Source organism: Ooceraea biroi, chromosome 3 (assembly GCF_003672135.1).
Source record: "Ooceraea biroi isolate clonal line C1 chromosome 3, Obir_v5.4, whole genome shotgun sequence".
Taxonomy (NCBI): domain Eukaryota; kingdom Metazoa; phylum Arthropoda; class Insecta; order Hymenoptera; family Formicidae; genus Ooceraea; species Ooceraea biroi.
In genome coordinates this window covers 4,137,956-4,161,764 of record NC_039508.1, presented here as the reverse complement: position 1 = coordinate 4,161,764, position 23,809 = coordinate 4,137,956, and the positions used below count along the sequence as shown (strand labels likewise).

General features: G+C 32.1%; 4 protein-coding genes across 9 annotated transcripts; all 4 read right to left on the bottom strand.

The window, feature by feature from the left end:
* Positions 1–107: 107 nt before the first annotated feature.
* LOC105285722 lies at positions 108–23,774 on the bottom strand. Its single transcript, XM_026968459.1, has 30 exons — positions 22,576–23,774; positions 22,370–22,489; positions 22,170–22,287; positions 21,386–21,644; positions 21,155–21,289; positions 20,750–20,851; positions 20,542–20,697; positions 20,162–20,294; positions 18,462–18,659; positions 18,255–18,374; positions 13,533–13,650; positions 12,820–13,081; positions 12,605–12,739; positions 12,252–12,342; positions 12,029–12,165; positions 11,680–11,824; positions 8,395–8,548; positions 6,582–6,748; positions 6,188–6,494; positions 5,465–5,726; positions 4,882–4,930; positions 4,674–4,810; positions 2,846–2,990; positions 2,643–2,762; positions 2,445–2,562; positions 1,666–1,927; positions 1,462–1,596; positions 1,108–1,198; positions 892–1,028; positions 108–637 (listed from the first exon to the last, which is right to left on the bottom strand). Exons 1-30 carry the CDS (start codon positions 22,717–22,719, stop codon positions 475–477), a joined length of 4,620 nt encoding a protein of 1,539 aa, XP_026824260.1. The 5' UTR covers positions 22,720–23,774; the 3' UTR covers positions 108–474.
* LOC105286076 lies at positions 3,910–6,748 on the bottom strand. 2 transcript variants are annotated; one of them, XM_026968351.1, is made up of 9 exons: positions 6,582–6,748; positions 6,402–6,494; positions 6,175–6,292; positions 5,465–5,726; positions 5,260–5,394; positions 4,893–4,983; positions 4,674–4,810; positions 4,306–4,438; positions 3,910–4,232 (listed from the first exon to the last, which is right to left on the bottom strand). In XM_026968351.1, the coding sequence occupies exons 1-9, from the start codon at positions 6,723–6,725 to the stop codon at positions 4,182–4,184; spliced, it is 1,164 nt and encodes a 387-aa protein (XP_026824152.1). In that variant the 5' UTR covers positions 6,726–6,748; the 3' UTR covers positions 3,910–4,181. The 2 variants fall into 2 exon arrangements, with proteins under 2 accessions (XP_026824152.1, XP_026824151.1); XM_026968350.1 differs by having other exon boundaries at positions 6,375–6,494; positions 6,582–6,747.
* LOC105286075 (odorant receptor 13a) lies at positions 7,656–11,673 on the bottom strand. 5 transcript variants are annotated; one of them, XM_026968347.1, is made up of 10 exons: positions 10,479–10,515; positions 10,322–10,407; positions 10,114–10,233; positions 9,914–10,031; positions 9,188–9,449; positions 8,983–9,117; positions 8,631–8,721; positions 8,412–8,548; positions 8,044–8,176; positions 7,659–7,970 (listed from the first exon to the last, which is right to left on the bottom strand). In XM_026968347.1, the coding sequence occupies exons 1-10, from the start codon at positions 10,498–10,500 to the stop codon at positions 7,920–7,922; spliced, it is 1,155 nt and encodes a 384-aa protein (XP_026824148.1). In that variant the 5' UTR covers positions 10,501–10,515; the 3' UTR covers positions 7,659–7,919. The 5 variants fall into 5 exon arrangements, with proteins under 5 accessions (XP_011349018.2, XP_026824148.1, XP_011349017.2 ...); XM_011350716.3 differs by having other exon boundaries at positions 7,656–7,970; positions 8,620–8,668; positions 10,322–11,626; XM_011350715.3 differs by having other exon boundaries at positions 10,322–11,623.
* LOC105285701 (odorant receptor 13a-like) lies at positions 15,092–18,261 on the bottom strand. The gene is made up of 7 exons (XM_026968352.1): positions 18,055–18,261; positions 17,351–17,612; positions 17,152–17,286; positions 16,033–16,123; positions 15,808–15,944; positions 15,451–15,583; positions 15,092–15,378 (listed from the first exon to the last, which is right to left on the bottom strand). Exons 1-7 carry the CDS (start codon positions 18,170–18,172, stop codon positions 15,328–15,330), a joined length of 927 nt encoding a protein of 308 aa, XP_026824153.1. The 5' UTR covers positions 18,173–18,261; the 3' UTR covers positions 15,092–15,327.
* Positions 23,775–23,809: the final 35 nt, after the last annotated feature.

The window sequence follows — 23,809 nt, the reverse complement described above, 5'->3', positions numbered from 1 at the left end:
ATTAATTAATTAAACAAATTAATTTAATTTAATTAATTAAATTAAGCTAATACCGTTTTTCTCTCTGCAAAATATAATTATTAAAATAACAATAATACAGTGAGTGACATCATATGCGCGTGTAGCAGATATGTATATTTATCACTCATTACATCGACATATCATATTTTGAATAAAAGAGTTAATATAACATAAGATCGTTATTTTCATTATTATCATATAAAAACATTTAATAAATGTAAAAATGCTGAAATTACAACATATTCGTTCCATTACACAAATAAGCTAACAATTACTACTAACATATTATTTGTATATCGTCAGCCTTTTATCAAAAATCTCCTCACTACTTTTTGCTCTTCAGTGTTTTTATACAGCAATTATTGTAATGATATTAGCATCGTAAAATAAGATATGCAGGCTTGTATAATCTGAAAATGTAAAATCGCAAAGATGTTGGATTTTGTCAACTAATCACCGAAATGATAATACATTCGTACATACCGCACTAAAGTTTTCCATCGACATTATATACATTTTCCCAGCCGTTATTTGGCACGGTTTAGTAGCGCGGAGTAAAGTGAATTTTAACAATTGTCTGGATCTCAGCGAAATCGCGTACCAGTTGCAGTTGTAACTATTAATGAACTCAATATTTATTTTTCGTACAAAAATATTTTTTATATTGATACTTACTAAATAATAATACTGATTTTTAAACTATCTAACGAAATGCAGATCCATAGAAACATGATATATATATCGCGAACAATTTTGTCAAAAATATATATGCAAATTTTTTGTCCTTTAATTCAATATCCCAAAAAATAAAAATAATCGATTTTAAAATAAAACTAATTCGATTTGAAATTGCACAACAAGAATGCGCACATTATTCCTTGCACTCCGCTGCTGTAGTCGATCAGTTGTTGTGACATCAAACTCAGGTAATATACATGTAAGACTTGCGCCACATTTATAACGACGATTCTAATAATTGTATCCAATTGATTGTCCAACAATATTAACTTTAACAATATGCAATTTCTTAGATGTTATATAAAAAGCATAGATCAGTTATAACATGCAAATTTGCCGACTATTCACCTCAGCCGCGCTGAAACTTAAGCATACTATAACAGTTCCTAGCAGAACCAGAAAGAATGTTGAGTAAGCAGAAGCAAGCACTTCGGAAAAACTTTGTATGAAATGGTGAAATAGATGTATTATCATATTAAGTAGATGTAATATAAATAGTTTAGTTCAACTTAGAGAATATGGCATAAGACTATATATGTACATGCACGTATAATATATGACAACATATACATAAATTGTGTACTTTGTCAATGTTAATAAAAATTTACACAAATTAAAAATCTGATTAATCTGATTAATAAAATCTTTCACGTAAAGTAGCGAACTGTGCAATATATGTATATACCAAGATATGATATTAACTTTAAAGCATTTTTATACGATTTGATGCAGCCAATTATGATATGATATGCTTCATCGTCTGCTATGTTTGGCTTGAGCATCCATTGAGCTTCAGCTTGAGCACATTCCAAAGATCTTATGCGCTCCATGTTAAATCTATTTAATAATAATGATTTCCTTCAATACCTCCTTGGTACTACCTTTGCGTTCGCAAGAGTGACTTACCGTATACCCTCAAACAATGCGCAAGTATGCTGTATGCAAAGTACAAATATACAATCAACTGCTATCACTATCGATAATATGTAGAACACGCTAATAAACGCGTATAGCATCAACAGAGTAAAATATTTCTCCACATCAATCACGTGTTCCAACCGAAACAAAAATCCGGCTTCATACGTTTCGTTCGCCGGTAAAACCTTATATATTACACTGACAACGATCGGCATCGTAGAATAAAAAATCCACGCGGAGTACATTGCCACTACAAGCAATCAATATTTATTTCCTCAACTCTTATAACTCTAAAACTCACGACTTAAGGAACTCAGGACTACTTAAGGAAAAAAAGTCTCTTTGACATAAAGAGGAGAGCTAATGAAAACCTAAATGCGTAATAATATTAGTATTAAACTATCGTAATTGTGGAATTATTATTACATCAAAAGTGTAAAGAAAAGTGAATAAAAGTAATAAAAAAGGGAAAAGAAAATTTTATTTCTCGACTAAAAGATAACATAATTTTTTTAATGAGCAAATTGCAGATTATATTGAAGACCAAACTTCGCGACATATCGTTCTCATCCGCTAAACACTCAAACTTCAGCCAATCTGATAGAAAAACTCCTAATATATTGTTAATATGTATATACATACTACATATATTATGATATACATATATATATATATATATATATATATCATAATATAAATTAGTATATAAATATTATACGTATACATATATCCTGTTACCAAATTAGTATAAATTAAAAACGGCTTACGTGTGTAATATATAGTAAAGATTCTGCTTTCCTCCGCGTGGTTCCGCAATATTTCGTTCTCTGGGCCTGTTGGTATCATCTTCCAAGTTTCTTCGATACGATCCAAAAGATTCTTCATCTATGGTTTAAACAAATTTGTTCGATTTCACAACCACGAAATGATTCAGGTAATTTAGCGACAAAATATGATTTGCAGACTTTATATTTATTGTACAAATGATTAGCCATCTTTCCTACGCTGGCAAAATTTATCAGTGTGGTTGACAGATTCTCTATGACAATAGACAAATCCTTGATGCCGCTTATCAAGCTCCACAACTACGAGATTCAAACAATGATCACTTTCGATTTTAACGTAAAACTGTTATACGGTATATCCCCTTACAAAGATGTTACATCACCTCTAAGCTCGAATAACTACCAACAAACAATAACGTAATGGTAGTCATTACGTTACCCTTCAGACGCGATTGATACGGCCATAGGCCTACGATGGACAGTATTACTTTGTTAAGATAATAGTAACGACTGTTGTAGACAGACATTCTAGCAAGTTACCAAGGAAGTACTGTGGGCTCATCAGACATTACATCGAATATTTATACCTAATTACGAGTCTTATTGTGTATTCCTTTGGAGCTGCAGAAATAAACTTTTCTGCTGAAAGATAATGGAGCTATACCAGAAAATCCACTGCAAACGCGCAGCATTGCATGTTTATGAATAATGAATCATCTTTTTCTCCCCACGCGTTCTTCTTTGTACAACCGATATTTGTTAACTGATTATCAAGCGCAATTTGTAAAACTGTAGAACAGGAAATAATACAAGGCATATGAGATTTCAACATCAAAGCTGAAACAGGCAGATTTATTGACTCTTAAGAAAGAAATGCCATTTAAATTGTTGCCTCTTCCTCACAATGCTTTAGTTTAGTCGATGGAGTAGTATGTAGTGTTACTTTATAACGTCGCGTGACTATCATCGTGATACAGATTGTACATAACAGTCTATTTTTGATATATTGGAAGGATGTTAATAATATTTTTTTGTATTATTCTAAAGTGCAACTATTTCTATTCTACCGTGATTGTTTTAATCTGGTGAGCTATCATGATAAACATGTTGAATGAGTATGTACGTAAGCAAGTTGAGTTATAGACAGTATAACTCAAATAACAAGCGCACGTCATAAACTCCCACTTCTACCTGCGCGCCGTTACCTTCCGAGGCTTACAGCGTTGCTAACTTTTCGAATTTAGCTGTAACACATTCGAAATATGACTTTGACATGTCAAACTGGAAGAAAATGCAAAAAAATCGATTTTTTCGATCCGACAAAGTAGGGAGACTCCTTAAGATTAAACTGCATTATATGTACAATTGAGTGCATGAAACCAACGCGCATTGTGCAAAGACTAACACAAAATACGCGAATGACAAATATATAGTGGCACAATATGTACGCGTAGGAAATATGCATATATTATATATTTACCAGTTTTTTACACATTACATCTACATATTCTATTTTGTATAAAAGAACTAATATGACATAAAATCGTTATTGTATTCGTTATTATTATGAAACAACATTTAATAATTACAAAACTGCCGAAATTATAATATATTCATTTCATTAGACATAAAAAAAATAATCATTACTATTAACATATTGTAAGGCTTTTATTACAAATCGCCTCATTATAAATTCCTCTTCGACATTCTGTACAAAAATTATTGCAATGATAGAAGCATCGTGACATAAGATATGCAGGCTTTTATAATCTGAAAATGTAATATTTCAAAGATATTGCATTCTACAAAATAATCACCGAAATGATAACACATTCATACGTACTGAACCAAAGTTCTCCATCGACATTACATACATCTTTCCAGCCGTTATTTGGCACGGTTTAGTAGCGCGCAATAAAGTAAATTTTAACAATTGTCTGGATCTCAGCGAAATCGCATACCAGTCGCAGTTGTAACTATTCAATTATTCAACATTTATTTTTCCATACCTTCTCGTTTACTCAATAACAATCATTTTTAAACTATCTAAAGGAATGCGCATGCAGATCCATAGAAATATATAGTAAAAAAACTATATATCGTAAAATCTGTTCTCAAATGTATATGTGCAAATATTTGTTTGCCTATTAATTTAATATTCCAAAAGATAAAACATGATTCAGTTCGAAAGTTCACAACAAATACGCGTACATTACTTCTTGAATGCCACTGCTGTAGTCGATCAGTTGTTGTGACATTAAACTCAGATAATATATATGTAAGACTTCCGCCACATTTAGAGCGACGATTCTAATAATCGCGTCCAATTGATTGTCCACTAGCAATAACTTTAACATTATGAAATTTCTTCAATATTTTATATAAGAAGCACATATCAGTCACAAATATTCAAATTTACCGAATATTCACCTGAGCCACACTGAAACTTAAGCACAGTATAACCATTCCTAACAGAAGTAGAAAAAATGTTGAATACGCAGAAGCAAGCACATCGAAGAAGCTTTGCATGAAACGATGAAATAGATGTATTATCATATCAAGTAGATAAAATATAAATAGTTTAGTTCAACTTAATAGAAAATATGGCATAAGACTACATGTACATGCACGTTTAATACACGACACCACATACATAAGTTGTGTACTTTATGGAAATGTGTTAATTAAAATTTACACAAATTTAAAAGAGAAATCTGATTACAAAAATTTTTCATGTAACAAATATTTAAAGTAGCGACCTGTGCAATACATGTATAAATTAAGCTATGATATTAACTTTAAAGCATCCTTATACGATTTGATGCAGCCAATTATGATATGATATGCTTCATCGTTTGCTACGTTTGGTTTCAGCATCCATTGAGCTTCAACTTGAACACAATCCAAAGATCTTATGCGCTCCATATTAAATCTATTTAATAATAATGATTTCCTTCAATACCGCCATTGGTACTACCTTTGAGTTCGCAAAGGCGGCTTACCGTACTCCCTCAAACAATGCGGAATTATGCTGTATGCAAAGTACAAAAATGCTGTCAACTGCTATCGCTATCGATACTATGTAGAAGACGCCAATGATCGCAAGTAGCATCAACAGAGTAAAGTACTTTTCCACATCAATCACGTGTTCCAAGCGAAACAGATATTTGGTTTCGTACGTTTCGTTCGTCGGCAAAAACGTGTATAATCCACTGCTAACGATCGGCATCGTAGAGTAAGAAATCCATACGGCATACATTGCCACTGCAAGAAATCAACTTTCTTTTTCTCTTATTATTCTACATCATCAGTAGAACTAATGTAACCTAAATGCATAATAATTAATATCAAGATATCTTAAGGGAGGAATTATAACATCAAAAATATGAAGAAAATGCTTGTTTTTGAACGTATTAATCCTATTTCATTTGTTGTCAGTTATTCAAAAGAAAGGACAAAAATTACGTTTTATTTCTTGAATAAAATTCCCTGACTACGTACTAATTTATTTTTATAAGCAGACTGAACATTATATGGAATACAACTTTGAAATATTGATTTCTCACTCGCTAAACACTCAACTTTCAGCAGTAGAAAATCTTAATGTATTGTTCCAATATATGTATATATATACATATATGTCAATATTAATATATTATTATAAATATTATATTATATTGTTACTAAATTATTATAAATAAAAACGGCTCACATGCATAATGTACAGTAAAGCTTCTGCTTTCCTCCGCGTAGGTCCGTAATATTACGTTCTCTGGGCCTGTTGGTATCATCTTCCAAGTTTCTTCGATACGAACCAAAAGATCCTTCATCTACAGCGTAAACAAGTTTGTTTGATTTCAAAATCACGAAATGATTCATTTTATTTAACGCGGCAGAATATGACATGCGGACTTTGTAATTATTGTACAAATTATTGACCAATTTTCCTATGACAAAAATGTTTGCCATTGTGGATGACAGATTCTCTATGACAATAGACAAATCCGTTATACCGACTATCAGGGTCCACAACTGCGAAGTTCAAGAACGAGTGATCAGTCTCGATTTTAACGTAACACTCTTGTACAGTATATCCCCTTACAAACATGTCTAAATCACCTCTAAGCCCGCATAACCGCCAGCACACAACAACGTAATGATAGCCATTACGTTTCCCTCCAATCGCGATTGATACGGCCATAGGCCTACGATGGACAGTACTACTTTGTTGAGATAATAGTAACGACTGTTGTAGACAGACATTCTAGCAAGTTGCCAAAGAAGTACTGCGAGATCATCGGATATCACATCGAATATTTATACCTAATTACGGATCTCATTGTGTATTCCTTTGGAGCTGCAGAAATAAAATTTTCTGTTATGAAAGGTAATAGAGATGTTCTAGAAACTTCACTGTAAACGCGCAGCATTGCATGTTTATGAATAATGAATCATCTTTTTCCCAACACGCGTTGTTCGTTGTACAAACGATATGTGTTAACCGACTATTAAGCGCAATTTGTAAAACTGTAGAACAGGAAATAATACAAGGCATATGAGATTTCAACATCAAAGCTGAAACAGGCAGATTTATTGACTCTTAAGAAAGAAATGCCATTTAAATTGTTGCCTCTTCCTCACAATGCTTTAGTTTAGTCGATGGAGTAGTATGTAGTGTTACTTTATAACGTCGCGTGACTATCATCGTGATACAGATTGTACATAACAGTCTATTTTTGATATATTGGAAGGATGTTAATAATATTTTTTTGTATTATTCTAAAGTGCAACTATTTCTATTCTACCGTGATTGTTTTAATCTGGTGAGCTATCATGATAAACATGTTGAATGAGTATGTACGTAAGCAAGTTGAGTTATAGACAGTATAACTCAGATAACAAGCGCACGTCATAAACTCCCACTTCTACCTGCGCGCCGTTACCTTCCGAGGCTTACAGCGTTGCTAACTTTTCGAATTTAGTTGTAACACATTCGAAATATGACTTTGACATGTCAAACTGGAAGAAAATGCAAAAAAATCGATTTTTTCGATCCGACAAAGTAGGGAGACTCCTTAAGATTAAACTGCATTATATATACAATTGGGTGCATGAAACCAACGCGCATTGTGCAAAGACTAACACAAAATACGCGAATGACAAATATATAGTGGCACAATATGTACGCGTAGGAAATATGCATATATTATATATTTACCAGTTTTTTACACATTACATCTACATATTCTATTTTGTATAAAAGAACTAATATGACATAAAATCGTTATTGTATTCGTTATTATTATGAAACAACATTTAATAATTACAAAACTGCCAAAATTATAATATATTCGTTCCGGTAGATATAAATAAACTAATCATTACTATTAACATATTGTGAGGTTTTTATTACGAATCGCCTCATTATAAATTCCTCTTCAACATTCTGTACAAAAGTTATCGCAATGATAGAAGCATCGTGAAATACGATAAGCAGGCTTTTATAATCTGAAAATATAATATTTCAAAGATATTGCATTCCACAAAATAATCATCGAAATGATAATACATTCATACGTACTGAACCAAAGTTCTCCATCGACATTACATACATCTTACCAGCCGTTATTTGGCACGGTTTAGTAACGCGCAATAAAGTAAATTTTAACAATTGTCTGGATCTCAGCGAAATCGCATACCAGTCGCAGTTGTAACTATTCAATTATTCAATATTTATTTTTCCATACCTTCTCGTTTACTCAATAACAATCATTTCTAAACTATCTAAAGGAATGCGCATGCAGATCCATAGAAATATATAGTAAAAAAACTATATATCGTAAAATCTGTTCTCAAATGTATATGTGCAAATATTTGTTTGCTTATTAATTCAATATTCCAAAAGATAAAACATGATTCAGTTCGAAATTGCCCAATAAATATGCGTACATTACTTCTTGAATGCCACTGCTGTAGTCGATCAGTTGTTGTGACATTAAACTCAGATAATATATATGTATGACTTCCGCCACATTTAGAGCGACGATTCTAATAATCGCGTCCAATTGATTGTCCAACAGCAATAACTTTAACATTATGAAATTTCTTCAATATTTTATATAAGAAACATATGTCAGTCACAAATATTCAAATTTACCGAATATTCACCTGAGCCGCACTGAAACTTAAGCACACTACAACCATTCCTAACAGAAGCAGAAAAAATGTTGAATACGCAGAAGCAAGCACATCGAAGAAACTTTGCATGAAACGATGAAATAGATGTATTATCATATTAAGTAGATATAATATAAATAGTTTAGTTCAACTTAGAGAATATGGCATAAGACTATATGTACATGCACGTATAACATATAACAACACATAATACATTGTGTACTTTATGTGAATGTGTTACTAAAAATGTATACAAATTTAAAAGAGAAATCTGATTACAAAACTTTTTCACGTAAAGTAGCGACTTGTGCAATACATGTATAAATTAAGATATGATATTAACTTTAAAGCATCCTTATACGATTTGATGCAGCCAATTATGATATGATATGCTTCATCGTTTGCTACATTTGGTTTCAGCATCCATTGAGCTTCAACTTGAACACAATCCAAAGATCTTATGCGCTCCATATTAAATCTATTTAATAATAATGATTTCCTTCAATACCTCCATTGGTACTATCTTTGAGTTCGCAAAGGTGGCTTACCGTACTTCCTCAAACAATGCGGTATTATGCTGCATGCAAAGTACAAAAACGCTGTCAACTGCTATCGCTATCGATACTATGTAGAAGATGCCAATGATCGCAAGTAGCATCAACAGAGTAAAGTACTTTTCCACATCAATCACGTGTTCCACGCGATACAGATATTTGGTTTCGAACGTTTCGTTCGTTGGCAAAAACGTGTATAATCTACTGATAACGATCGGCATCATAGAGAAAGAAATCCATACAGCATACAGTACCACTGCAAGAAATCAACTTTCTTTTCAAAAACTCTTATTATTCTACATCATCAATCAGTAGAACTAATATTAAACCTAAATGCATAATAATTAATATCAAGCTATTTTACGTGAAGAATTATAATATACTATGAAATATGAAGAAAACGGTGGTTTATGAAAGTTTTAATCCTCTTTCACTTGTCATCAGTTACTTAAAGAAAGGACAAAAATTACGTTTTATTTCTTGAATAAAATTTCCTGACTATGTAATAATTAATTTTTATATGAGCAGATTGAACATTATATGGAATACAACTTTGAAATATTGATTTCTCACTCGCTAAACACTCAACTTTCAGCAGTAGAAAATCCTAATATATTGTTATAATATATGTATGTGTCGCATATATGTCGCAATATTAATATATTATTATAAATATTATATTATAGTGTTACTAAATTATTATAATTAAAAACGGCTCACTTGCATAATGTATAGTAAAGCTTCTGCTTTCCTCCGCGAAGTTCCGTAATATTTCGTTCTCTGGACCTGTTGGTATCATCTTCCAAGTTTCTTCGATGCGATCCAAAAGATCCTTCATCTATAGCTTAAAAAAAATTTTTTGATTTCACAATCACGAAATGATTCATTTAATTTAGTGCGACAGAATATGACATGCGGACTTTGTAATTATTGTACAAATTGTTGACCATTTTTCCTATGACCATAATGTTTATCAGTGTGGATGACAGATTCTCTATGATAATAGATAAATCCGTTATACCGGCTATTAAGCTCCACAACTGCGAAGTTCAAGAACGATTGATCAGTCTCGATTTTAAACGTAACACTCTTCTACAGTATATTCCCTTACAAACATGTCTAAATCACCTCTAAGCCCGAATAACCGCCAGCAAACAACAACGTAATAATAGCCATTACGTTCCCTTCCAATCGCGATTGATACGGCCATAGGCCTACAATGGACAGTAGTACTTTGTTAAGATAATAGTAACGACTGTTGTAGACAGACATTCTAGCAAGTTACCAAGGAAGTACTGCGGGATCATCCAGATATCACATCGAATATTTATACCTAATTACGGGTCTTATTGTGTATTCCTTTGGAGCTGCAGAAATAAACTTTTCTGTTATGTAAGATAATAGAGATGTTCCAGAAAATCCATTGCAAACGCAGCGTTGCATGTTTATGAATAATGAATCGTCTTTTTCTCAACGTGCGTTCTTCTTTGAACAAGCGATATTTGTTAAACGACTGTTATATAAGCATAATTTGTAAAACTGTAGAACAGGAAATAATACAAGAAATATGAGGTTTCAATATCAAAGCTGAAACAGGCAGATTTATTCACTCTTAGAAAGAGATATCATTTAAATTGTTTCCTCTTTCTCACAATGCTTTAGTGTAGTCAATGCTTTAGTCGGTGGAGCGATACTTTGTAATGCGTGGCTGTCATCGTGACACAGATTGTATATATTAACAGTTTACTTCATGTCTATATTAGAAAGATGTTAATAATACTATTTGTTTTATATTATTCTAAAGTGCAAATAGTTTTGTTTTAACTATGACTGTTTTAATGTGGTAAGCTATCATGATAAACAAGTTGAATGAATATATGTGTAAGTTGAATCAGACAATATCTCATTGTTAGAAAACAGGCGCATAAAACGGCACTCTCAATATTATTATTTCGCATGACAAGATACGGATTCGTACTTCCGATGCGATAATTGCTTGCACGATATGTTTATGGTAATTTAGCATTTTTGTAAATAATTTCATGCAATTTTGTAGAAAATTTGACCAATATTTAGCGACTAATTGCTCCGCGAATTTAAAGGATCGTCTTATTCTCAACGGCCATTCATGCATGACAAAGCCCTCAAGTACATACTAATGTATATAATGACGCACCCAAAACCTATTCCTTAAAATTTCGTGAAACGCGTAAAGCGCGTGGTTAAATCATTTGCGACATTTATGATGAGCCGAAATTTTAATATATTCGTTCCATTAGGTATAAATAAACTAACTATTACTATGCTATTACCATATTGTGAAGTTTTTATTATCACTTCACTATAAATTCCTCTTCAACATTCTGTACGACAGTTATCGCAATGATAGGAGCATCGTGAAATAAGATACGTAGGCTTTTATAATCTGAAAATGTAATATTGCAAACATATTACATTTTACCAAATAATCACCGAAATTATAATACATTCGTACGTACTGAACCGAAGTTCTCCATCGACATTACATACAGATTTCCAGCCGTTATTTGACACGGTTTACTAGCGCGCAGTAAAGTAAATTTTAACAATTGTCTGGCTCTCAGCGAAATTGCGTACCAGTCACAGTTGTAACTATTCAATTATTCAACATTTAATTTTCCATACTTTTTCGTTTACTCAATAACAATCATTTATAAACTATTTAAAGGAATGCGCATGCAGATCCATAGAACTATGTATATCGTAAAACCTTTTCTCAAATCTATAGATATATTCCAAATATTCCATAAAATAAAAACATGATTCAGTTCGAAATTGCAAAACAAATATACGTACATTACTTCGTGCATTCCATTGCTGTAGTCGATTACTTGTTGCGACATAAAACTCAGATAATATATATGTAAGGATTGCGCCACATTTAGAGCGATGGTTTTAATAAACGTATCAAATTGATAGTCCAACAGCATTAACTTTAACAATATATACTTTCTTAAATTAATATTTTGTATAAAAAGCACATATCACTCACAAATATTTAAATCTTCCGAATATTCACCTGAGCCGCACTGAAACTTAAGCACACTATAACAATTCCTAACATAAGCAGAAACAATGCTGAATAAGCAGAAGCAAACACCTTGGAAAAGCTTTGCATGAAATGGTAAAATAGTATTATCATATGAAGTAGATGTAATATAAATAGTTTAGTTCAACTTAATAGGAAATATGACATAAGGCTATATGTACATGTACATATAATATATGACAACACGTATATAAATTGTGTACTTTATGTGAATGTGTTAATTAAAATTTACACAAATTTGAAAGAGAAATTTGATTAACAAAATCTTTCACGTAAAGTAGCGACTTGTGCAATACATGCATATACCAAAATATGATATTAACTTTAAAGCATTCTTATACGATTTGATGCAGCCAATTATGATATGATATGCTTCATCATCAGCTACATTTGGCTTCAGTAGCCATTGGGCTTCAGCTTGAGCATAATCTAAAGATCTTAAATGCTCCATGTTATATCTATTTAATATTAATGATTTCCTTCAATACGTCCATTGGTACTACCTTTGTATTCGCAACTTACCGTATTCGCGACTTACCGTATACTCTCAAACAGAGCGCAAATATGCTGTATGCAAAGTACAAATATACAGTCAACTGCTATCACTATCGATAATATGTAGAACACGCTAATGATCGCGAATAGCATCAACAGATTAAAGTACTTTTCCATATCAACCACGTGTTCTACGCGAAACACAAATTTGATTTCGTACGTTTCGTTCGTCGGCATAAACATGTATAATCCACTCATAACGTATGGCATCGTAGAGTAAAAAATCCATATGGTATACATTGCCACTGCAAGAAGTAAATTTTCTTTTTCTCTTATTATTCTAAAAATCACTAGAACTAATGTAAACCTAAATGCATAATAATTAATATCAAGTTATCTTAAATGAGAAATTATAATATCAAAAATATGAAGAAAACCCTGGCTTATGAAAGTTTTAATCCTCTTTCATTTCCTGTCAATTATTCGAAAGAAAGAACAAAAATTACGTTTTATTTCTTGAAACAATTTCCTGACTACGTAATAATTTATTTTTATATAAGCAAACTAATCATTAGATGGAATATAACTTTGAACTATTAATTTCTCACGCGCTAAACACTGAACATTCAGCAGTAGAAAATCCTAATATATTGTTATAATATATGCATATATACATATATGTCGCAATATTAATATATTATTATAAATATATTATAGTATATTGTTACTAAATTATTATAAATAAAAACGGCTCACATGCATAATGTACAGTAAAGCTTCTGCTTTCCTCCGCGTAGTTCCGTAATATTTCGTTCTCTGGGCCTGTTGGTATCATCTTCCAAGTTTCTTCGATACGAACCAAAAGATCCTTCATCTACAGCGTAAACAAATTTGTTTGATTTCACAATCACGAAATGATTCATTTTATTTAACTTGACAAAATATGATATGCGGACTTTGTAATTATTGTATAAATTGTTGACCATCTTTCCTATGGCGAGAAAGTGTGACACTGTGCATGCCAGATTCTCTATGACAATGGACAAATCCGTTATACCGGCTATCAAACACCACAACTGTGAAGTTCAAGAACGAATAATCAGTCTCGATTTTAACGTAACGATGTTATACTCTTACAAACATGTTTAAATCACCTCTAGGACCGCATAACTGCCAACAAAGAACAACGTAATAGTAGCCATTACGTTCCCCGCCAATCGCGATTGATACGGCCATAGGCCTACGATGGATAGTATTACTTTGTTGAGATAATAGTAACGACTGTTGTAGACAGACATTCTAGCAAGTTACCAAGGAAATACTGCGGGCTCATCAGACATCACATCGAATATTTATACCTAATTACGGATCTCATTGTGTATTCCTTTGGACATTTCGAAACAAAATTTTCTACTCTGGAAAATAATGGAGAACTGCAAGAAAGTTCACTGCAAGCACAGTGTTGCATGTTTATGAATAATGAATTATCTTTTTCTCAACGCGCGTTCTTCTTTGTACAAGCAATATTTGTTAAACGACTGTTAAGCGTAATTTGTAAATCTGTAGAACAGGAAATAATACAAAGCATATGAGATTTCAGCATCAAAGCTGAAACAGGCAGATTTATTCACTCTTAGAAAAAGATGTTATTTAAATTGTTGCCTCTTTCTCACATTGCTTTAGTTTAGTCGATGCTTTAGTCGATGGAGCCTTTGTAACGCGTGACTGTCATCGTAATGCAGATTGTATATATTAACAGTTTATTTGATGTTTATATTAGAAGGATGTTAATAATACTATTTATTTTATACTATTCTAAAGTGCAAATAATTTTGTTCTTAACAGTGATTGTTTTAATCTGGTGAGCTATCATGATAAACAAGTTGAATGAATATACATACGCATGTATAGGTAAATGCGCGAAAAACATATATAGTGTGGCATAATATGTGTACGCGTAGGAAATATGTAATATATTATATTGTTGCGTCCGGGGTGGTACCGTGTTTTGGAACCACTCGGTGCAACGAACTGATCGTCGTCAGCTGGGAAACAGCTGTGCGCTCTGAGCGAGAAGACAGGGGTCGCCTAGAGACGCGACGCTGACGAGTGACCAGGAGACAGATAAACAGGTAATAAGGTGTAAGTTGAGACCGGACTCTGGTGTAAGACAGACGTACATTCTTAGCGCATGTAAAATAAAGTTTCAGTGCAATTTTTATAAAGAAACGTGTTCTCCTTTCCTTTGCGTGAGTGCCGTTGTAAGAGTGAGAGTGTCCGGGTGTAACAAAATATTTATCACTTTTTAGACATTACATTTACATATTCTATTTTTTATAATAGAACTAATATGACAAAATATTGTCATTGTTTTCATTATTATTATATAACAATATTTAATAATTACAAAAATGCCGAAATTACAATATATTCGTTCCATTAGAATACATAAACTAACCATTACTATTAACATATTACTATACTATTACTATATTATGAAGTTTTTATTATCACCTCACTATAAGTTCCTTTTCAACGTTCTGTACGAAAGTTATCGCAATGATAGAAGCATCGTGAAATAAGATACGTAGGCTTTTATAATCTGAAATTTAATATTGCAAAGATATTGCATTTTCCCAAATACCCACCGAAAGTATAATACATTCGTACGTACTGAACCAAAGTTCTCCATCGACATTACATACATATTTCCAGCCGTTATTTGGCACGGTTTACTAGAGCGCAATAAAGTGAAATGTAACAATTGTCTGGCTCTCAGCGAAATCGCGTACCAGTCACAGCTGTAACTATTAAATTATTCAACATTTATTTTTCCTATCATACTTTCTCATTTACTAAATAAATAACAACCATTTTTAAACTATCTAAAGGAATGCGCGTGCAGAACCATAGAAATATGATATATAGTAAAAATATATATATCGTAAAAACTTTTCTCCAATCTATATTCCAAATATTCCAAAACATAAGAACATGATTCAGTTCGAAATTGCAAAACCAATATGCGTACATTACTTCTTGCATTCCACTGCTGTAGTCGATCATTTGTTGCGACATGAAACTCAGGTAATATATATGTAAGGATTGCCCCATATTTAGAGAACTGATTCTAATAAACGCATCCACTTGATTGTCTAATAGCATTAACTTTAATAATATGTATTTACAATATGTAATAACTATTTTGTATAAAAAGCACTTATTACTCAAATATTCAAATTTACCGAATATTTACCTCCGCCGCACTGAAACTTAAGCACAATATAACAATTCCTAACATAAACAGAAAAAATGTTGAGTAAACAGAAGCGAGCACCTCGGAAAAGCTTTGCATGAAACGATGAAATAGATGTATTATCATATCAAGTAGATGTAATATAAATAGTTTAGTTCAACTTAATAGAAAATATGGCATAAGACTATATGTACATGCACGTATAATATAGGACACCACATATACAGGGTGAGACACCTAAAACAGGTCACCTGAATATCTCAGCTGTTATTGGTGATAGAAAAAAATGTGTCAGACCAAACTTGCATGGTTTCGAAGGACACATAATTTGTTCTAAATGGTTTTTTATTAGGTGAACGCGTAGAGGTCATATGAAGGTCAACTTCGTTTTTTTAAATGGTATGATATGTTTTTTTACGTACCATCTAGTAGAGCGTTTGAAGATGCGCACATTGATCTACGGGTCAAAATCATTCAAGGTTACTGAAGGCCAACTGCAAGGGAAAATAATTTACTTTATATTGCCTAGAGTTCTCTGCTATTGAAAATACTGTAAAATCGGAAATGAAAAAGTTCTAGCCGTTAGAAATTTTTTTTTTCCCGAGAAGTTCTGAGTTGATGATATCATTATTTTTTATATTGCCTAGAGTTCTCTGCTATTGAAAATACCGTAAACTCAGAAATAAAAAAGTTCTAGCACTTAGAAATTTTAGCCTTCAGTGACCTTGAATGATTTTGACTTGTAGATCAATGTGCGCATCTTCAAACGCTCTACTAGATGGTACGTAAAAAAACATATCATACCATTTAAAAAAACGAAGTTGACCTTCATATGACCTCTACGCGTCCACCTAATAAAAAACTATTTAGAACAAATTATGTGTCCCTCGAAACCATGCAAGTTTGGTCTGACACATTTTTTTCTATCACCAATAACAGCCGAGATATTCAGGTGGCCTGTTTTAGGAGCCTCACCCTGTATACATTGTGTACTTTATGTCAAAGTGTTAATTAAAATTTACGCAAATTTAAAATCCGATTCATCTGAGTAATAAAATCTTTCACATAAATTAGCGAACTGTGCAATATATCTATGTACCAATAAGATATAATATTAACTTTAAAGCATTCTTATACGATTTGATGCAGCCAATTATGATATGATATGCTTCATCGTCTGCCACGTTTGGCTTCAGCATCCATTGAGCTTCAGCTTGAACACAATCCAAAGATCTTATGCGCTCCATGTTAAATCTATTTAATAATAATGGTTTCCTTCAATACCTCCATTAGTACTACCTTTGCAAGAGCGACTTACCGTATACCCTCAAACAATGTGCAAGTATGCTGTATGCAAAGTACAAATATACAGTCAACTGCTACCACTATCGATACTATGTAGAACACGCTAATGATCCCGAATAGCATCAACAGATTAAAATACTTTTCCATATCAATCACGTGTTCCACGCGAAACGGATATTGGGTTTCGTACGTTTCGTTCGTCGGCACAAACATGTATAATCCGCTCATAACGTATGGCATCATAGAGTAACAAATCCATACGGCATACATTGCCACTGCAAGAAGTCAACTTTTTTCTTCTCTTATTATTGTAAAAGTAACTAGAACTAATGTAAACCTAAATGCATAATAATTAATATCAAGTAAGGAATTATGACATCAAAAATATGAAGAAAACGCTTATTTATGAAAGTCTTAAAAGCCTCTTTCATTTGCTATCAGTTATTCAAAAGAAAGGACAAAAATTACGTTTTATTTCTTGAATAAAATTTCCTGACTACGTAATAATTAATTTTTATATAAGCAGACTGAACATTATATGGAATACAACTTTGAAATATTGATTTCTCACTCGCTAAACACTCAACTTTCAGCAGTAGAAAATCCTAATATATTGTTATAATATATGCATATATACATATATGTCAATATTAATATATTATTATAAATATATTATATTATATTGTTACTAAATTATTACACATAAAAACGGCTCACATGCATAATGTACAGTATAGCTTCTGCTTTCCTCCGCGTACTTCTGCAATATTTCGTTCTCTGGACCTGTTGGTATCATTTTCCAAGTTTCTTCGATACGATCCAATAGATCCTTCATCTACAGCTTAAACAAATTTGTTTGATTTCACAATCACGAAATGATTCATTTTATTTAACACGACAGAATATGACATGCGGACTTTGTAATTATTGTACAAATTGTTGACCATTTTTCCCAATACGAGAAAGTGTGTCACTGTGGGTGACAGATTCTCTATGACAATAGACAAATCCGTTATACCGGCTATCAAACACCACAACTGTGAAGTTCAAGAACGAATGATCAGTCTCGATTTTAACGTAACACTTGTGTCCAGTATATCCCCTTCCAAACATGTTTAAATCACCTCTAAGACCGCATAACTGCCAACAAACAATAACGTAATGATAGCCATTACGTTCCCCTCCAATCGCGATTGATACGGCCATAGGCCTACGATGGACAGTACTACTTTGTTGAGATAATAGTAACGACTGTTGTAGACAGACATTCTAGCAAGTTGCCAAAGAAGTACTGCGAGATCATCGGATATCATATCGAATATTTATACCTAATTACGGATCTCATTGTGTATTCCTTTGGACATTTGGAAACAAAATTTTCTACTCTGAAAGATAATGGAGAAGTGTGAGAAAGTCCACTGCGAACGCAGTGTTGCATGTTTATGAATAATGAATCATCGTTTTCTCAACGTGCAGTTCTTTGTACAAGCGATATTTGGTAAACGACTATCAAGCGTAATTTGTGAAACTGTAGAACAGGAAATAATATAAGGCATTTGAGGTTTCAGCATCAAAGCTAAAACAGACTATTTATTCACTCTTCGAAAGAGATGTCATTTAAATTTCAACTGTTGCCTCTTTCTCACAATGCTTCAGTTTAGTCGATGGAGTATGTAGCGTTACTTCGTAACGTCGCGTCTGTCATCGTGATGCAGATTGATGCAGATTAACAGTGTTTGTGATGTTTATATTAGAAGGATGTTAATACTATTTTGTGCTATTCTCAATTGCAAATAATTCTGTTGTCATCTAACGTGATTGATTTAATCTGATGATTTTATCATGATAAACTTGTTGAATGAATATATACGTAAGTAATTGAAGTAGTATCTCAGATAGCAAGAACACGCATTTAAAAATCAATTTGAATAGTTATGGTTGTATGAACGACAAATATTTGACAGCAAATGGACCTCAAATAATGAACGCTTAATTACTATGTGGGACGTTCTATCTTATTCATAAATAATTTTTACAAATTATTTATAAATAATCAAAATTCATGTCTAAATTTATAATTTTGAGAATAAGCTAGACTCAATACTCAATAGACTCTAGCTGCTGGAGTAACTGTCGGATTTCTTGTGAACTTCAACGCGAAAGCACCTTCATTTAGATGGAACTAGGAGAGTCCTATATTATCTACATTATCTACAATATTGACATTACCAATGTCGGTTTTAAAGTATGAAAACTGTGTATGTACGGCAGAATCAAATGATTCCAATATTGTCTCAGTAAGTTAGTGCAACAATGTTAATTAATAAGAATTAATTGTACGCAATCTTGTAACGGAAAATGAATAATGACAAACATCTTAAACGAATACAGTAGATTCCCTCTTATCCGGTCTCACTTTAACCGGCTTCCGTTTTAATCGGCCATCTTCTTCACGATTTATTTTTATGAATAAAATTTCCATCGTCAATTCTAGGAAAAAGTACAATGCATTATACAAGTTACAAAACTACAGAAATAATAATATATTCATTTTATTAGATAAATAGGCTAACAATTACTATTAATATATCATCAGGCATTAACAAATATTAATATATTATCAAGCATTAATAGATATTAACATATCTTTTATTACGAATCGCCTCATTATAAATTCCTCTTCGACATTCTGTACAAAAATTATTGCAATGATAGAAGCATCGTGACATAAGATATGCAGGCTTTTATAATCTGAAAATATAATATTTCAAAGATATTGCATTCTACAAAATAATCACCGAAATGATAATACATTTATACGTACTGAACCAAAGTTCTCCATCGACATTACATACAGATTTCCAGCCATTATTTGGCACGGTTTACTAGCGCGCAGTAAAGTAAATTTTAACAATTGTCTGGATCTCAGCGAAATCGTGTACCAGTCGCAGTTGTAACTATTCAATTATTCAACATTTACTTTTCCTATATTTATTTTCTCATTTACTGACTAAATAACAACCATTTTTACACTATCTAAAGGAATACGCGTGCAGATCTATAGAAATATGATATATAGTAAAAAAATATATTGTAAAAACGTTTCTCAAATATATATGTGCAAATAGTTTTTTGTCCATTATTTCAACATTCCAAAAAATGAAGGCATGATTCAGTTCGAAATTGCAAAATAAATATGCGTACATTACTTCTTGAATTCCAGTGCTGTAGTTGATCAGTTGTTGTGACATCAAACTCAAGTAATATATATGCATTAATTCCGCCACATTTAGAGAGATGAGTCTAATAATCGCATCCAGTTGATTGTCCAATAGCATTAACTTTAACAATATGTAATTTCTTCAATATTTTATATAAGAAGCACATATCAGTCACAAATATTCACATTTACCGAATATTCACCTGAGCCGCACTGAAACTTAAGCACACTATAACACTTCCTAGCAGTACCAGAAACAGTTCTGAGTTAGCAGAAGAAAGTACGCTGGAAAAGCTTTGCATGAAACGATGAAATAAATCCATTGTTATATCAAGTAGATGTAATATAATTATTTCAATTCAACTTCATAGAAAATGACATAAGGCTACATGTACATGCACGTATACTATGTGACAACACATATATAAATTGTGTACTCTATGTCAATGTCTTAATTAAATGTTAATAAAAATAAAATAAAATAAAATAAAATGATAATTAAAATTTACAGAAATCTAAGAGGGGAATGTGATTAAAATCTTTTACGTAAAGTAGCAAACTGTGCAATACACATATATACCAAAATATGATATTAACTTTAAAGCATTCTTATACGATTTGATGCAGCCAATTATGATATGATATACTTCATCGTCAGCTATGTTTGGCTTGAGCATCCATTGAGTTTCAGCTTGAGCACAATCCACAGATCTTATGCGCTCCATGTTAAATCTATTTAATAATAATGATCATCTCATTTCATCAGAACGGCTGTTAGTGTTAATTTTTTTGTTGGATTATGACTCTGTGTTCGCAAAAGCGACTTACCGTATACATTCAAACAATGCGGTATTATGTTGTATGCAAGCTACAAATATGCAGTCAATTGCTACCACTACACTTACTATGTAGAACACGCTAATGATCGCATATATCATCAATAGATTAAAGTACTTTTCTACATCAATCACGTGTTCGACGCGAAACAGAAATTTAATTTCGTACGTCTGGTTCGGTAAAAACGAATATATTCCACGGAGGACAACCGGCATCGTAGAGTAGAAAATCCATATGGTATACATTATCACTGCAAGAGTCAACTTACTTTTTCTCAATTCTTGTTATTTTAAAAATCATCTACTTGATAGAAAAAAAATTTCTTTGAGATAAAGAGGAGAGCTAATGAAAACCTAAATGCGTAATAATAATTAATATTAAGCTATCTTAATTGAGGAATTATTATTCAAAAAATGTGAAGAAAACGATGGGGAAAAAAGCTTTAATTCACTTTACATTCTTGTCAATTGTTCAAAAGAAGAAAATAAAATTCTGTTTTACTTTCTAACTAAACACTTAGGTAATAATTTATTAATTTATAAGCAGACTAGAAATTATATTGACTGCAACTTTGAAATATCGGTTTCTCACTCGTTAGATATTCAACATTCGCAATCAGATAAAAAATAAATTCAATAGAAAAATCAATATATTTAATAGAAAAATCTTAATATACATATTGTTATAATGTATATGTATATATATGTCGCAATATTAATAATTATAAATATTATATTATATTGTTACTAAATTATTATAGCTAAAAACAACTCACATGAGTAATATACAGTGAAGCTTCTGCTTTCCTCCGCGTACTTCTGCAATATTTTATTCTCTGGGCCTGTTGGTATCATCTTCCAAGTTTCTTCGATACGATCCAAAAGATCCTTCATCTATAGCTTAAAAGAATTCGTTCGATTTCACAATCACGGAATGATTCAGTTAATTTAGCGCGACAGAATATGACATGCGGACTTTGTACTTGTACAAATGATTGGCCATCTTTCCCCCTACTAGGAAAACGTTTATCAGTGTGGATGACAGATTCTCTATGACAATAGACAAATCCGTTATGCCGGTTATCAAGCTCCACAACTGTGAAGTTCAAGAACAAATGATCAGTCTCGATTTGAATGTATCACTGTTATACGATATATCCCCTTACAAAGATGTTAAATCACCTCTAAGCTCGAAAAACTGACAATAAATAATAACGAAATGGTAAGCGTTAAGTTTCCCTCCAGTCGCGATTGATACGGCCATAAACCTAGGATAGATAGTAATACTTTGTTGAGATAATAGTAACGACTGTTGTAGACTGACATTCTAGCAAGTTACCAAGGAAGTACTGCGAGATCATCAGACATCACATCGAATATTTATACCTAATTACGGATCTCATTGTGTATTCCTTTGGACATTTCGAAACAAAATTTTCTACTCAGGAAAATAATGGAGAACTGCGAGAAAGTCCACTGCAAGCACAGCGTTGCATGTTTATGAATAATGAATCATCTTTTTCTCAACACGCGTTCTTCTTTGTACAAGCGATATTTATTAAACGACTATCAAGCGTAATTTGTAAGACTGACAACAAGACATAAGTAATATGAACCAGCGAGGTTTCTGCATCAAAGCTGAAATAGGCTATTTATTCACTCTCAAGAAAGAAATGCCATTTAAATTGTTGCCTCTTTTTCACAATGCTATAGTTATCAATGGAGTATGACGTTACTTTGTAACGTCGCGTGACTGTCATCGTAATGCACGCTTTATACATTAATAGTATATATGATACTTATGTTAAAAGAATACTGTTAATAATACTGTTTTATGCTATTGCCAAATGCCAATAATTCTGTTCTAATGTGACTGATATAAACTGGTGATAAATTAATTGAAAGAGTATATATGTAAGTTGACTTATAGACTATTTCAGGTAGCAAGTGCATATTATTTGAGATCAATTTAAATAGTCACGTACGGGAATTATTTGTTATATAATACATAAATTTTATTAATTTTGTTCTATATTCTTCTCCATCCTTAAATTATAATTTTCTAAAATTGTTATAATTATTTGTAAACGTTATATACGACGATTCAATAGTTAGCATCGATGCGCACGTAACTAGAATGCCCAATATACTAATTCCACAATAATCAATTTCGGTAAATAATCATCTCAGAGTTCTTATAAATAACGCTTGATATGGCCATAGCTCTTTAAACAAAAGAAAGAATTTATTAATCTTAAAATATTCCGTATCAAAGATATCCATAGTCAAGCTTTTGACACATGTAACACTGGATTCGTAAATATACACCATTAAAACAATGTCTTAGCCTATAGCTCAGGCCTATAGCTGCTTAAATATTCCGTCAGGACTGTATAACTTTTATGTAGTTCAAGTT